The 14,115-nt window shown below is 35.5% G+C and overlaps 1 protein-coding gene across 7 annotated transcripts in view; it reads right to left on the bottom strand.

Annotated features, from left to right (window-relative positions):
• Positions 1-14,115, bottom strand: part of slc12a9 (solute carrier family 12 member 9) — a 253,109-nt gene that overhangs the window by 108,438 nt on the left and 130,556 nt on the right. For 6 of the 7 annotated variants that reach the window (XR_005632886.1, XM_039747083.1, XM_039747082.1 and 3 more), the window contains 5 exons: positions 11,793-11,860; positions 10,505-10,727; positions 5,968-6,102; positions 3,588-3,725; positions 60-356 (listed from right to left, as the gene is read on the bottom strand). Coding sequence is in view for 6 of the 7 variants with exons in the window: in XM_039747083.1 (XP_039603017.1) it covers positions 60-356; positions 3,588-3,725; positions 5,968-6,102; positions 10,505-10,715 (781 nt within the window). In the remaining variant the exon portion in view is untranslated. Of the gene's footprint in view, positions 1-59; positions 357-3,587; positions 3,726-5,967; positions 6,103-10,504; positions 10,728-11,792; positions 11,861-13,776; positions 13,799-14,115 lie in introns of those variants that run through there. The other variant, XM_039747086.1, reaches the window with a different exon arrangement.

Raw genomic sequence — 14,115 nt, 5'->3', positions numbered from 1 at the left:
GATTTATTTTTAGAATTAAAAAGAATGATCAAAAAAATAAAGTGTAAAGACCAACTTACAGTACAGATTGCTCCTGAAAGTGGACACGTTGAACCCTGTGTAGCTGGTGTTGAAGGTGCTATTGACACTGTCCTGGTGTGAAATGATGAAACTCTGTGGCTTGACAGCAAAAAAGCTGATGAAGATGGTCAACAAAATCACAGAGACCACCGTAAATATGAGGAAGGAAGCTTTAGAGTAGATTTCTGCACCCACCAGACAGACAAGCAGACAAAGTAGCAGAATTGCAGTAGCATACAAAAGATTGTACCAGTATCCTTGTGGCAAAGAGTGCAAGCTTAACTGACCTGCCACACCTAAAACGAATGGGGAAAATATCAAACAGTTTAGCTAGGCATTCACCAATTTCTATAAAAACAGAAAACAGTTTGTTCAAAATTAATTGTGTGAGCAAATTGAATCATGAATAAGTAGCACAAGTAGTCGTGAAAATGCAGATGTATTATATTACATAATCAATTTTAAATAATAAGGTTTCACACACAAAACAGCCATACTAGATCAGGAAATAGGTAGGTAGCTTATGTCATTAAAATAATGAATGTTGTGCTTGTATATTCATTAATACATTGTTAATATGTAATTGTTAAAATTGTACCGCCATCTGTTATTGTCACCAATAACATACAGGGTAGGATTCAAAAGTAATGAGCCTTTGTTCAAAAAGACAAATTTATTGAGCAAATCGGTACAATAGTCTTCAAAATAGGCACCTCCTGCATCAATACACTTTTGTAGGCGGCTTTTCCATGACTCGAAGGCGTCCACGTAGGCCTGTTCCGGGATGGTTGCAAGGGCTGCCTTGACATTTGCTTGGATGTTCTCGATCGAGTCGAAGCGTTTTCCTTTCAGCGCTGATTTTAAGCGCGGAAACGAGAAGTCAGAAGGCGACACGTCCGGACTGTAAGGAGGCTGGGGGACCACCGGAACGTTCACGATGAAGGCGGTGTGGCTGGGCGCGTTATCGTGGTGAAGCTTCCAGCTGTCCTTGATGTCCCTTCGCTTGCGCGCGACGCTTCTTTTCAGCCTTTTCGGGACTTCCAAGTAATAAGCAGCATTCACGGTCTGTCCATGTCCTGTTGGGGCGCGCGGTGAGGTACGTTCGCGTCAGAACAAAATGAGGCTCATACTTTTGAATCCTACCCTATATGTCACCATCTCCTAGGTAAAGACTTTTGATTTTAGTTTTTCATAGAAAATTCCATGAAAGATGTTGATAAACCCAATGAAGTTGGCAGGGACGTTCAAAGGAGAGAGAGGGTAATGGGAGGCGACTTCCTTCAGTTGCAGTAGGTGGTTCATTTCAGCAACTTATTTCTTATTAGTTTAGTTCACAAATTTATTTTCTGCAATGTTCAGAATTTCATCTCTTTCATTTCAGTTGTAATAAAACTTACATTCTCTAGACTAGTCGTTCCCAAACTCAGTCGTGGGGACCCATTATGGCTGCAGGTTTTTGTTCCAATCAGCTTCCAATTTTAGTTGGACTCCTAGGCTAATTAAGTGAACGGTTATTTCCTAGTTTCTCTCTTTTGGGGTCAACATATAAATTACATAACAAACTTTGGTAAATTTTTATTAAAATATACTAGGCAGTTTTATGAGAATAATGTGGTTTTTATTTTTCATTTACTCTTTAACAATATTTTCATCCTAATTTTCATTCAGCTCTGAAGCTGAAGTAGTTGCAGCTTTTTACTAATGTTGTTTGCCTGGATGTTTGCTCCGTTTGATTTTAATTGTCATTATTAGGTTACAATGAAGGGAGAAAACTACATGGAAAAGAGGCAACATAATAGAAAACAACAAAAATATTTAAAATTACAGTGAAAACAGAAATATTTCCTAATGTCTTAAACATTTAAAAATAAACTGTTGGGCTTTTCTGAATGTAGAATAAGATAAGAGTAAATAAGACCAGCTAATTAAATTAAATCAATTATTATCACTGACTGTACATCTGGTAGGAACAAAAACCTGCAGCCACAGTGTGTCCCTATGAGTTTTGAAACCACTGTCCTAGACACTACTAAATCCGAAACAACTTAACCATATAATTATTACAGTTTACATCATTTATTTGTTCTTCAATATTCTGTATTATAAACATTACTCAGAACAAAAATTACAGCATGTAGTCAAAATTCTAATTCCCTTTTCTTTGGTCTTTCTCGCAAATCTCTTTATAAGCTTCAACTGGTCCAGAATTCAGCTGCCCGCATCATTACTAGAACCCCCTCTACTCACCATATCACTCCTGTTTAGTAGAAGCTTCACTGGCTTCCAGTTCAGTTCCAAATTCAACTCAAAATTCTCCTACAAACTTTTAAGGCTATTCACAACCTTGCCCCTCCATATCTGTCCAACCTCCTCCATGTTTGCCATTTCCTCCCACACACTTAGATCCTCTACATCCATCCACTTGACTGTCCCCTTCGTCCGTCTTACCATTATGGGGAGCGGAGCATTCAGTTGCTCTGCTTCCCAGCTTAGGAACTCACTACCATCTGGGCTTGGAAATATTGAATCATTTTCACTTTTCAAATTTCAACTTAAAACTCATTTAAGACTGCTTTTTCTCTTTGATTAAGCTTGTTCTGTCTGATTTTAACTTTAGTATTTTACTTTTGTTTTTAATCTGTTTTGTCTATTGTTCGGTGTCCTTGAGTGTTTAGAAAGGTGCCTACAAATAAATAAAATGTATTATTAAAATAAAGATGAGATATGAAATTAATAACTTAATCAGCTACTCAGAAAGTCACCAGTTAATCAATGGAGCAGTGACAGACCTTGCACATTACTGATGTACTTCACACTCAAGTAAATTCAAATAATAGTGTTGATGATGTTTTTATTCAGTAATTTTATTGCCTTAAATGGTTCTTGGCAAATTTTAATATGCTTATTATAATGTGAGATTCAATTAACATTACTATTGAATGAATCAGGTCTCAGATTATCCAGTGCATTCAATTAACTAAAATAGTTCAATCAAAAAAAATATACTCATTCACAAAACGCACATAAGAAGTAGCGGTACTGGTGAGTGGTTTACAATAATCATATTCCTGTACCATTATTGCACTTAAACTACCATCATCTACATAATGAATTTTCACCACAAAGAAAAGTTTGGAGTTTTTAAAACTGTATTTGCATTATCAGATGAAAAGTCAAGCAAAATGACACCTTTTATTGGCTAACTGAACAGATTACAATATGCAAGCTTTCGAGGCAACTCAGGACCCTTCTTCAGGCAAGATGTAAGGGGCTGAGATGCCTTGAAAGCTTGCATATTGTAATCTGTTCAGTTAGCCAATAAAAAGTGTCATTTTGCTTGACTTCACATTACATCCATAATGGCTAACACGGTACAACATCCTAGTACTATTATCAGATGAAAAATATGTAAATGTTGAGTACTTGAAGAACATGGTGCTTCAAAATTATATTAAAAGCTGCAAGTGTCAACAAGAAGCAGCATGCTGATATTAAATCTTAAATCATTACGTTCTTCTTGGTCTTACCTGGCATCATTCCGAAGTCATCTAAGATGGCCTCTACAAGCCCCAAGACATAGACACCACATGCACATACATTTGCCATGTAGAACATCAAACCAATACTTCCACCAAATTCTGGGCCCAGAGTCCGGCTGATCATAACTGTCATAACAAGTCAAGGATATGTGAGACTCTTTATAAAATATGATTATATTGAAAAATCATCAAGAACTATGAATCTATCCAACTAACCTGTGTAAAAAGTAAAATACACTTAAATATTGTTTCAATTTGGTCCAGAGAACACGTTTACAAGTGTAAGTCACTCAAAAATAAAGAGATCACCTTAAGATCAAATTTAGTTTTCATTTTCAATGTGCCTTAAAGTTTATGTGTGTGCTGTGGCAGTTGCTGGTTTTAATCATACAATCTAACAACAATGTTCTATTGAGCATGAAAATACTGTGAAAGCAACAGCTTTGCAACACCATCTTCTTCCAAAATGCAGGTAATTGGGCAAAAAAGTATTTAGCAGTAATTAACTTGTCTCTCTACTACATCAGGAACTTTATTTTGCCTATTTATTATTGAAATGTATCCAGTACGTTTACAAAACATTAAAACACACTTTATTATTACTTAATTACCTAAATTATTAAATGTTTATAAATTAATTATTTAAATATACATCTTGTTTAAATATAAATTAATTTAATGTTACGGTGTATTCTAAAAAAGTCATCTGGAAAATAGTTGATTCACAGAGCGTTTCTTCATTTTTATCCCCCAACATATTTTTTTGAAGAGATGAGAACTGTAACTGAACAAGCATTGCACAATTGTGCATCACAGCTCCAGAGTCTTGCATTTAAATGAGCACTGTATAAAAAGGTGTACAGGTTAGATTAACTGGCAGCTGTAAACTAAGCTGAGTGTTAATATGCTTGTGTGTGTGTGTGTGTGTGTGAGAGAGAGAGTGAGAGAGTGAGTAAGTCCCTTGTGATGGACTGACACTCCTGCTGCAGGTTGGTTCTTGCCTTGTTCCCAGTGATGCAGAAATAGGTCTTGGAACCAAGCAACTTGTAATAACATAAGAAGTGTAGAAAATGTGTAAACAGATGTAACCAACAGTAATACTATCCTTCAAGCAATATTTTTGTTTGGTCATCTTTACTCCTTTAAGGAACTCGTGACTAGATGATCAGGGGACAATACGAAAAGGATCTTTCTATTAAAATTTCAGATAAGGAATGGAACACAACCATTCTTCATTTTTGCAAAGCATATTTTAATTTATCTAAAAATTGTACATTGCACACAAATATCATGTTTAAAACTGTATAAAATATATCCAGAACAACATCCAAATAGTCATTACTACAAACAGATGTCTGTCTTAATAGGTCACACTGACCACTTTGCTTTAAAATATTTGTAAGTTTTTCAGATTTCCTTGGATCTAAATATCTTTTTCTGTTTTGATCTTTTATATAACATTAAAAAAATGTATCTCCATTTAAGAAATGAAAACAGAAAAATAGCCTGTATGGTAGAATTCTGGCAGCTTGTCGTATGGTGACTAATGGGACAGTATTTTATGGAAACATGTAAGTAAAAGACAAAAGTAGAAGGAATTTTATTTTTCAGTCCTAGGCGGCCTCTAGTGATGAGAGCCTGTAGGGCGTCTTTACTCTGTTTAATATAGAGATTAGAGTCTGTTTGCAGTAGACACAAGAACAACATGTACACCTGACTATTGCATCACTCTCATGTGTCGCAATGTTAAATTGGTTATATATAATTTTTATTATAAAAAAAAGAAAGCAATCTATGCCTCTTCACTTCCATATTGTTCAGTTATGTTCTAACACTGATACGTAATCTATTTGTGAAACAAGTTAACTTTGTTCAGAACAAAGACACTACAAAACCTGTGTACATATAAAAATATGAACATACAATGATATATATATTTATTGAGCTTGTGAGATAAAACTGAATTTAATGGCAAACAGTCACATTCTCAACTGGACTCTGTAATGTAGGTCACACCTTAGGAATCTAAATGAAGAAACTGACATAAAAAAAACAAAACACAATACAGGCTGTCAAATTACTCTGCATAACTCAGAACAGGTTGACTGGATAACTGGATAAGAACTTAAAGTTACACAAAATAGGTGTTCCTTTAAAACCTCAAAACATTACTTTAACATTAACATTTCCTTGAAGGAAATTTCCATTGTCAGATCTTCCAAAATGATTTTTTTTCTCTTTTTTGTAGTACAATATGACAGAAATGATATTTAAAATGTCTTTTAAATGTTTTAAACATATTACATATTTGACTTCCTGTACATCCTCCCAAAGTCTTAGAAAAAAATCTTTCATCCAATAAGGATACAGTAAGCTCCACCTCCTTGCACTGCACCATTGGTTGAAATAGCACACACAGACAATACTGTCAAGGTGATGATAACATAAGCCACTACCAGCATCAACAAGGACTGCAGAAATCCTGCGTGGCCCACAACAAATCCTGAAAAAGAAATAGTACAAAGTAATTAGAATTTGACCCATGAAAAGCAAAGAATGAAGAACCCTGCACAACCAACTAAGGAAAAGTCTATTTAAACTTCAAGCAAAGAGGGCAACTTGCCACAAATAAAGATATGGAACAAATGTGGTAGTATATCTCTCATTTACTAAATACTGCAATAAAAGCATTTGATAGTTGATTATTTTTTTTCTTCTTTCATATAGATTTTTACAAACATGTACACATCTATACTGAGCATGCATGAAAAGAGCAAGGATTAAGATATGGAAATATTAGAGGCAACAAAAGCTTTGCTTTGGTGCTACACATATACAGTGGGGGAAATAAGTATTTGATCCTCTGCTGAATTTGTGAATTTGCTTATTTACAAAGAAATGAACAGACTCTAATTGTCACAGACAAGATTGTAGACCTGCCCAAGACTGGAATGGGTTACAAGACCATCAGCAAGAAACTTGGTGAAAAAGTGACAAATGTTGATGCGATTATTTCAGAAATGGAAGAAATATAAAATGACCATCAATCGCCCTCGGTCTGGAACTCCATGCAAGATCTTGCCTCATGGGGTGATGATGACGATGAGAAGGGTGAGGGATCAACCCAAAACTACAAGGGAGGAGCTTGTTAATGATCTGAAGGCATTTGGGACCACAGTCACCAAGAACTCCAATAGTAACACACTACACTGTAATAAATTGAAATCTTGCAGAGCCTGCAAGGTCTCCCTTCTCAAGAAGGCACATGTACAGGTCAGTCTTAAGTTTGCCATTGAACATCCGGACCTGTGATTGATACACAGCCAATCTGTGGGAGCCAGAATGCTGGCTGGATTGGAGGGGATCAAATACTTATTTCACTCAATGACATGCACATCAATTTATAACTTTTATACAATGTGTTTTATCTGGATTTTTGTTTGATATTCTGTCTCTCTCCATTAAAATGAAACTACCATACAAAATAGAGACTGTTCATTTCTTTGTAAATTCAGCAGCTGATCAAATACTTATTTCCCTCACTTTTTATTAACCTTAAAGCTGACTGCTGTGTAATGGTAATGGTGTGAAGGGCTGTTTGTGTCAATGTATTTTATATCCATAAGTCTGCAGCTGACTTCAATTGAGTTTAGGCTGACGTATGAAGTTTCAAACAATTCTCTTTCTCAGGCCCACAGAAAGGCAGCACTGTGCCCTGCAGATACTCTTACAGAGAATTTAAGAAATGGAGACACACAAGCTCTGTGTTCATCAGGCAACCAAAATTATTAGTATAACTTTAACACAATTGTACCTGCATGAAATTTTAACCAAATTAAATTAAATTCACTTTGTATATTTTAAATTATTATTTAACTATAACTTCCACTGGCCTCCCCCCACCCTAATTACCGTGGTTAAAAAGAGCTGACAGAATAAATATATAAACAATAAAAAATATTTCTATTCAAAAGTACCAAGGCCTGTTCTTGATGATATTTTTGCTTTCTAGGCCTCGTTATTAAATCATGCAAATACTTAGGTTTGAAAATTTAATATATAAACAAAACATACACTACATAATGAAAATAAGAAAATAATAAAAGTGTTTACTCAGGTCTACTATTAAAATTAAGGTGAAGCTGAAGTATAAAGGCCTAATTGCATTGAAGAAGTACAGTAAGTCTCACTCCCTCACATGGGGCACAAATCCATTTCTTGCTAATTGTTTGATTTACTTCTCTGTGAAATTGGAGATTGTCAATATATTACTTATTAGCTCATTGACTTAAATTTCAGGGGTCAAGCAGACGCATTTACTCATTTGTTTTCATGCTAACTTCATTGTCAGTAGAGCCCCAATCTTTTCTTGCTGTGCTCTGCTATTGCTATCCAGAAGTAGAAGGAAGCCGTGCCAAGTCATCCTACTCTCTAACTATACCTGCCTTTCTCTGCTTCTATAATTTGTCTTTTTTATAGAAACTATTATGTATAAGGGCTGCAACCACAAAGCAAGAACCCTTTCCCTTCCTACAAAAGACAGTGAAATCAATCCCTTCTTACCCCTGTGCCTACAGTTTAAATATACTGTACAGGTAAAATTCCATTACAATGAACTCCCAGGGACCTAAAAAATATTTCACTGTAATGATAATTTCATTGTAGTGAGATTCTGTATTTATTACTATAGTGCTTTCTTTAACTTGCGCCCAGGCGTTTGCAATCATTTCAATAGCTTCTTTCGTGTTAATTTTAATCTCCTCCTGCTTACAAGTTTTGCTGACAAGAATTTTTCTCAGCATTTCCTTGTGATAATACACTTTCATGGTGTGAATGATGCCCAAATTGAATGGCTGAAGCACTGCTGTGCAATTGGGTGGGAGGAAATCAACGTGAACATTATCTAAATGTGGAAGCATGTTGTGGGCAGCACAGTTATCAATCAGGGGCCGAATCATCCTTTTCTTCTTCATATTGTGAGGTTTCTGAACTCTTTTGAGAACCCCCCCACCGGGAATGACATGCTGAAGTACATCCCAAAGCACGACTGCAGCATCTGTGGAAGATTGTTTATCATAGCGCTGCAGTGAAGAGACACAAAAGCAAATCATAGAAGATCAGGGTTGTGCTAGAAGTCCCTGTCTTGCACCCCAAAACACAATGCTTAGTATCAGTACTTTAGCAAAATCAGCTTTATTCATCTTGAAACAGGAACGGCACACATTTATTGTAGCGTGATCTGCCACTCTGCTATACACAGACACAGCAGTCTGGCAGGGTCGCAGCCAGATCAGTGAGCAAGTAATCCTGTTACCTGCATTTACAATGTTCCTTGCATCACCCATCGATATCTTTTCTGTTTGCTTTGGCAGAGAGATGCAGCATAGCTTTGAGCCTGCTGTTGCCCTGGCAACAGATAAACAGTCTTCCATAGACACAGAGATCGGACTTTGGGACGCTCTTCGGCTTGCTGTCTAGTTGGGGAAGGTCACAAGAGATTTTACAAACCTCACATTTTCTTGACTGAGTGTCGCATTAATAGGAATGTTTCTTGAACTAGCATCACTGAACCTCATAAAACCTGCTTTTTTGACGTCTTCAAATGCAGCAGTTCACATACGTTTGCAACCCGAGATTTTTCTTTGTTTTTGCTCTGTCTTTCAAGAAAGTTGACAGCGTTGATGGCGAAATTCCGAATTCATTGGCAACGTGTTTTTTGTTTTTGCCGCAATCAAGAGCGGCAAAAATGTTACGTTTTTTTTTCTAATATGAGCTGTTATCGTTTTTTTGTGTCTGCTGTTTCTATAGGAGGATGACAATGAGTTAAATTCCAATGGATGTATTTCAAATGTTGATGAGCAATAAGCAAAAGGTATCACTGAAAACTGCAGAAAACAAGAAAGGCAAAAAAAAAAACAGTATGAGGAAAGTTCGAAGAAAGAAAAAAAAAATAACAATGATTCTGTTTGGGGGATAAATGTGCACAACTGAGCTGCAGCCACAGAAGTAACAGCTATGTGGATAATTCATTCAGGCATTTCAAGGTCTTTTGGGCACTTCGTTATAATGAAAGCATCAGCTGAATGTACTTCATAGTAACAAGATTTCTATAGACTCGCGTCATATGGGGAAACTGTCGGGACCATAAACATACTTCATTGTAGCAAAAGCCTCACTGTAAAGATATTCGTTGTAACAGAATTTTACCTGTAGCTTATTTCTGCCATTTTCAATGTCCTGGGTAGATTACTTAAATTGTCCTTTAGGTCAGGTCCAATTGTGTAAATACAAAATTAATTACAGAATTGAAATAGTGTGGGAAAAAAAGAGCAGCAGGAGTTTTACACTATTTATCATGGCACCTGAGAAGTCCTCTGTATATCAGTGCTACCACTACTGCTACATACTGGTCTGCTGCCTTTTGTAACAAAACTGTCCAGCAGGTGGCTCTTCAAAGGAGGCAAGTACTTCTCAGAGCAGCAAATTTATACTATAAGGTTAGCTACACCTTTGGGCAGTAGTCTTTGAAAATACCATAGTCCCTTACCCTGAAACCAACAGATAATATCACAAAGTAAATTTTTAAATGCAAAAACAAGAAATATTAAACTTAAATCTTTTAGGTAGTCACTATCTAGATGGTAAATGGCACCAATTCCTTTATTTACATTTTGGAATATTTTATTTAAATAGACTACAAAGGGATATTGTACTTCGTAAGAATGACAGAGTAATGTAAAAATTCTGTAACATATCAGTATACTGTATGCTGTTATGGGGCAGAACTGACCACTGGGAAAAAAATGGACTGTGACATGTAAGGTCCCACTCGTACCAGCTCACCAACTGTGGAATGAATGATCAACCCCTTTTAAGCCTTGTTCCCACAACAAAAAGAGACTTACCAATTCGCATGAAGACTACAATGCTGAACATAGACAAAACAGTGGGCACAATGACCCCAAAGAAAGTGTTGAGACTTCGCTGGTTATCTTGGGGAGCCTCATTGGACAAAGTCACCTCTGCCCGCACCCCAGATTCCTCCTCATTGGCAGGCAGCCCACCTGCCACACTGAAAAGCCGGTAGTTCAGCAGAGGAGAGCTTTCGTTTGACATGATCTAGTTAATCTGGAATGCAACAAGAACATTAGCTTGAGTTGAAACCTCTTGTTTCACAAACATAGATGAAGAGTTAAAAGAATATACATATCTAGATTACATAAAAAAAAATGTATTTCTTACAGAGACAAAACCACGTAAGGAATGCCTAAATAGGCTTTAACATGCCCTGTTTTTTGACAGCCCCCACCACTGACTCCCTAAGAAGACAAGAAAAAAAAAAAAACTCCCCAAAAAATGGAAGAAATCTTGGGAAAGGCAATTCAGAAGGAGACTCTATTCCAGGTAGGTTGGGCGTATAATGGGTGTCAAAAAAAATGGGGTAAATACAATACACAAAACAGAACACAAGTGATCCTTTTCACAGAGATGGCCAATCTATCATTACTACCTTGGAAATACACAAGAAATACAATACCCCTATCTACTACATGTTCTAAAGTCATATCTAATACGGTGTGACAAGAAGCTACAACCTATCCCAGCTGTGCAAAAAGGGTCGTGTGCAGAGGACAAAATCACAGGGCATAAGCACATTCACATACACACACAGACACAAAATTAGAAGTCCTACAATTTTCATAACATGCAAGTGTTTGAGATATGGGACAAAATGAGTTTGTAAGCATGCAAACTCTTCACAAGCAGTGAATTTGCTAGGATTTGAACACATGGCTTCTGAAGTGAGTGGCAGCAAATCTAACTACTACAATTCCCACTTATGATGTTTAAGGGACATAAGCACAAAATGACTGTTAAAGCTGCAATACACTAAGGTGCTCTGCAATTTTTTTAAACAACTTCTCTGTCTATATAACTCCTTTATGAAATTCTAGTTTGTTAAATGCAGAAATAAAAGATCACCTTCTCAAAAAAAAATCTTGTATCCTCATTAAACTAAAAGCAATTTGAAAACTATAGCATTAAAAAAAAAACAGACCCCTAAAAGAAAATTAAAATAAAAATTAATATACATTACAATTAAAAAACTAGTGAGAGACAGAGTGGAAGAAATTTACTGAAAAAAAAGAGACCAGACAAAACTGAAATAATAGAAGTCGCTGGTGCACTTGCCTGTAAACAGCAGGAGATAGGTGGCTCTAAAAATGATTTTTGTCCTCCAAAATGGGTATCATGAAAACCTAAAATAAAACAAACAGTGAATCACCTACAATTTTTCAAGAAGATATTGGCAAAGACAGCATATAATAAACTGACAGCAAAGGTAGGCCTCAAAAAGTATTTTTTATAAACATTCTCTGGCTTGTCTGTAACTACAGCTATAGATCAACTACTCCTTCCCAATTCCAAAGTTTAGAATGACTAAATTAAATTCCTATGAATACTTTACATAACCTGACTGTTTAACTTCATGTTTTTTGTAGCTTAGGTTCATCATCATTTACTTTCTTTAGATAATGGCATGCATTAAAAGATCAAAAGCAGGCACTGAATGCTTAAATTGTGCCTTTTTAACATTTTATATCCGTGCATGATCTTATTCAATTCCAAACTCCTGAGTGAACAGAACGGGTCAAGGAAATTGTATTGGGTATGGCATACAGTAGGACCATTTATAAAACACGGTGGGCAGAAATATTTTTGCTAGATTTAGTACATTTAAATTTGAGAGAAAACATGATTAAACTAAGAGGACAGGATACAAACAGAAAAAAGATAAACATAACAAAGACATCTTTATAAAGTATTTATTAATACTGCATCATCCTTAAATTCACAGTTTTTTATATTTATGCAGCAAAAAAAAAAAAAAACCAACCCCTTCTGTTATTGTTAACTATAGCTTTCAGCTCCAGTGCCCTGTTTGATCCGGTTACGACCTACGACTTCCTGCATTTTATCTCCAAAGCGTATGCTGTAATTACAGATATATCTGGTTGAATGAGATAAAGGTTATTAATGAGGAAGAAAGGCTCCAGGCGGATCAAACTGAGCAAAATACTCAATTTGTCACCACTGCTCTAAATATATTTTATCATTGTTCATCACAAACGAATGGACAATCAGGTACCTGCAGAGCCGGTTAATAATTTTAAGGAGTTTATTATTAGAGGTTTAGTGAGTAATAAAATGTTCATGTGCTAAATGCACTGCCATTATTTACATAGTGTATGCTTAAGTACTGCACATGGAATGGGTAAGAATAAGTGACTGTTACATTTGAACTGAAGTGCTACCTCCTTCACTATACAACACCAATAAAATACAAAGGTTTCCATTTACCCAAAAACACACATTTTTTAAAATATGTTTTGTTTGCAAAAGGGGCTAAGATTAGGGTTGGGCGAGAGCTTGTGGATAAACCCCACCAAATACTACAAACTATACTAAATATTCCATACCACTATAATTACTTACTTGCACTTAAAGAGCATCCCCAAAAGCCACTTACATTTTGATAAATTACATCTTTAAATAAAGAGGTTCACAACTGGGAGATGCAATCAGGGTCCCCAACCTTTAAGAGATCATTTTCCCGAACATTTTCAAGTAAACACACAAGGGTTTTCTAATTCCTACTGTATTTTTATTTAACTTATCTTAACATACAAATACAAAAATGTCAAATGAATGTAAAAAATGTAAATCTAATGAAGAATTATCATTTAAATATTTATGGACAGTTAAGCAACCATTTCTGCAATTCAATTCATCTCAGTGACCAAACACTTACGGCAAGTTAAGTCTGGACAATTTCTATCTTTTTAACAGGGCTGTAGATTTCATGACATTTTTTTTCTTTAAAGCCCAACATGTTAACAAAAGGAAATTAAATATAGGTGTGTTAACAAATGTTTTTCTTTCCTCTTCTTCAAAACTAATTTCTATTTTTTTTTCTACTTCAAAGTTCATTGTGCCATTCATTCTTTTTACTTGAAATGTCTGATTCTCCCATTTAAATCTAATAGGTTGGTGACAAAGTAAGTGACCTCACTTTTCAGCCAATGTTCTTTTGAACAAACCTAGAGTGAGCTTCTCAAAATCAGTGACTCTTACTGGGTAACAAGCAACTTTAAGACGGACATACAGTACGTACCATATAAGCTACTTTTTTGTGGGTTTCTGAAAACCTCCCTTAATTGAACACTTTACGAGTCAGTATAAACTACTACTTTTTAATGCCATAATTGAAGTTGCCTATAAAAAAAAAAGACATAAGTGGACTGAAAACCAAAGAACTGACAATTTCAACACGATGATTTTTTTTAGTGTTGGTAAGAGTAATGTGAAGTGAACATGAAATCAAGATTTAATAACCAAATAAGACAAAAGTGTATAAATAAGATTGTTTCAAAGACAAGTCTGAAATGAATGACAACATGCACTGTAAAAGAAACTACTTTTTTTTAAAGAGGAGCTTGTTATTTTTCATGAC

Source organism: Polypterus senegalus, chromosome 3, assembly GCF_016835505.1.
Source record: "Polypterus senegalus isolate Bchr_013 chromosome 3, ASM1683550v1, whole genome shotgun sequence".
Taxonomy (NCBI): Eukaryota; Metazoa; Chordata; class Cladistia; order Polypteriformes; family Polypteridae; genus Polypterus; species Polypterus senegalus.
The sequence above is the reverse complement of the archived record's forward strand: the minus strand, read 5'-3'. Positions and strand labels throughout refer to the sequence as shown.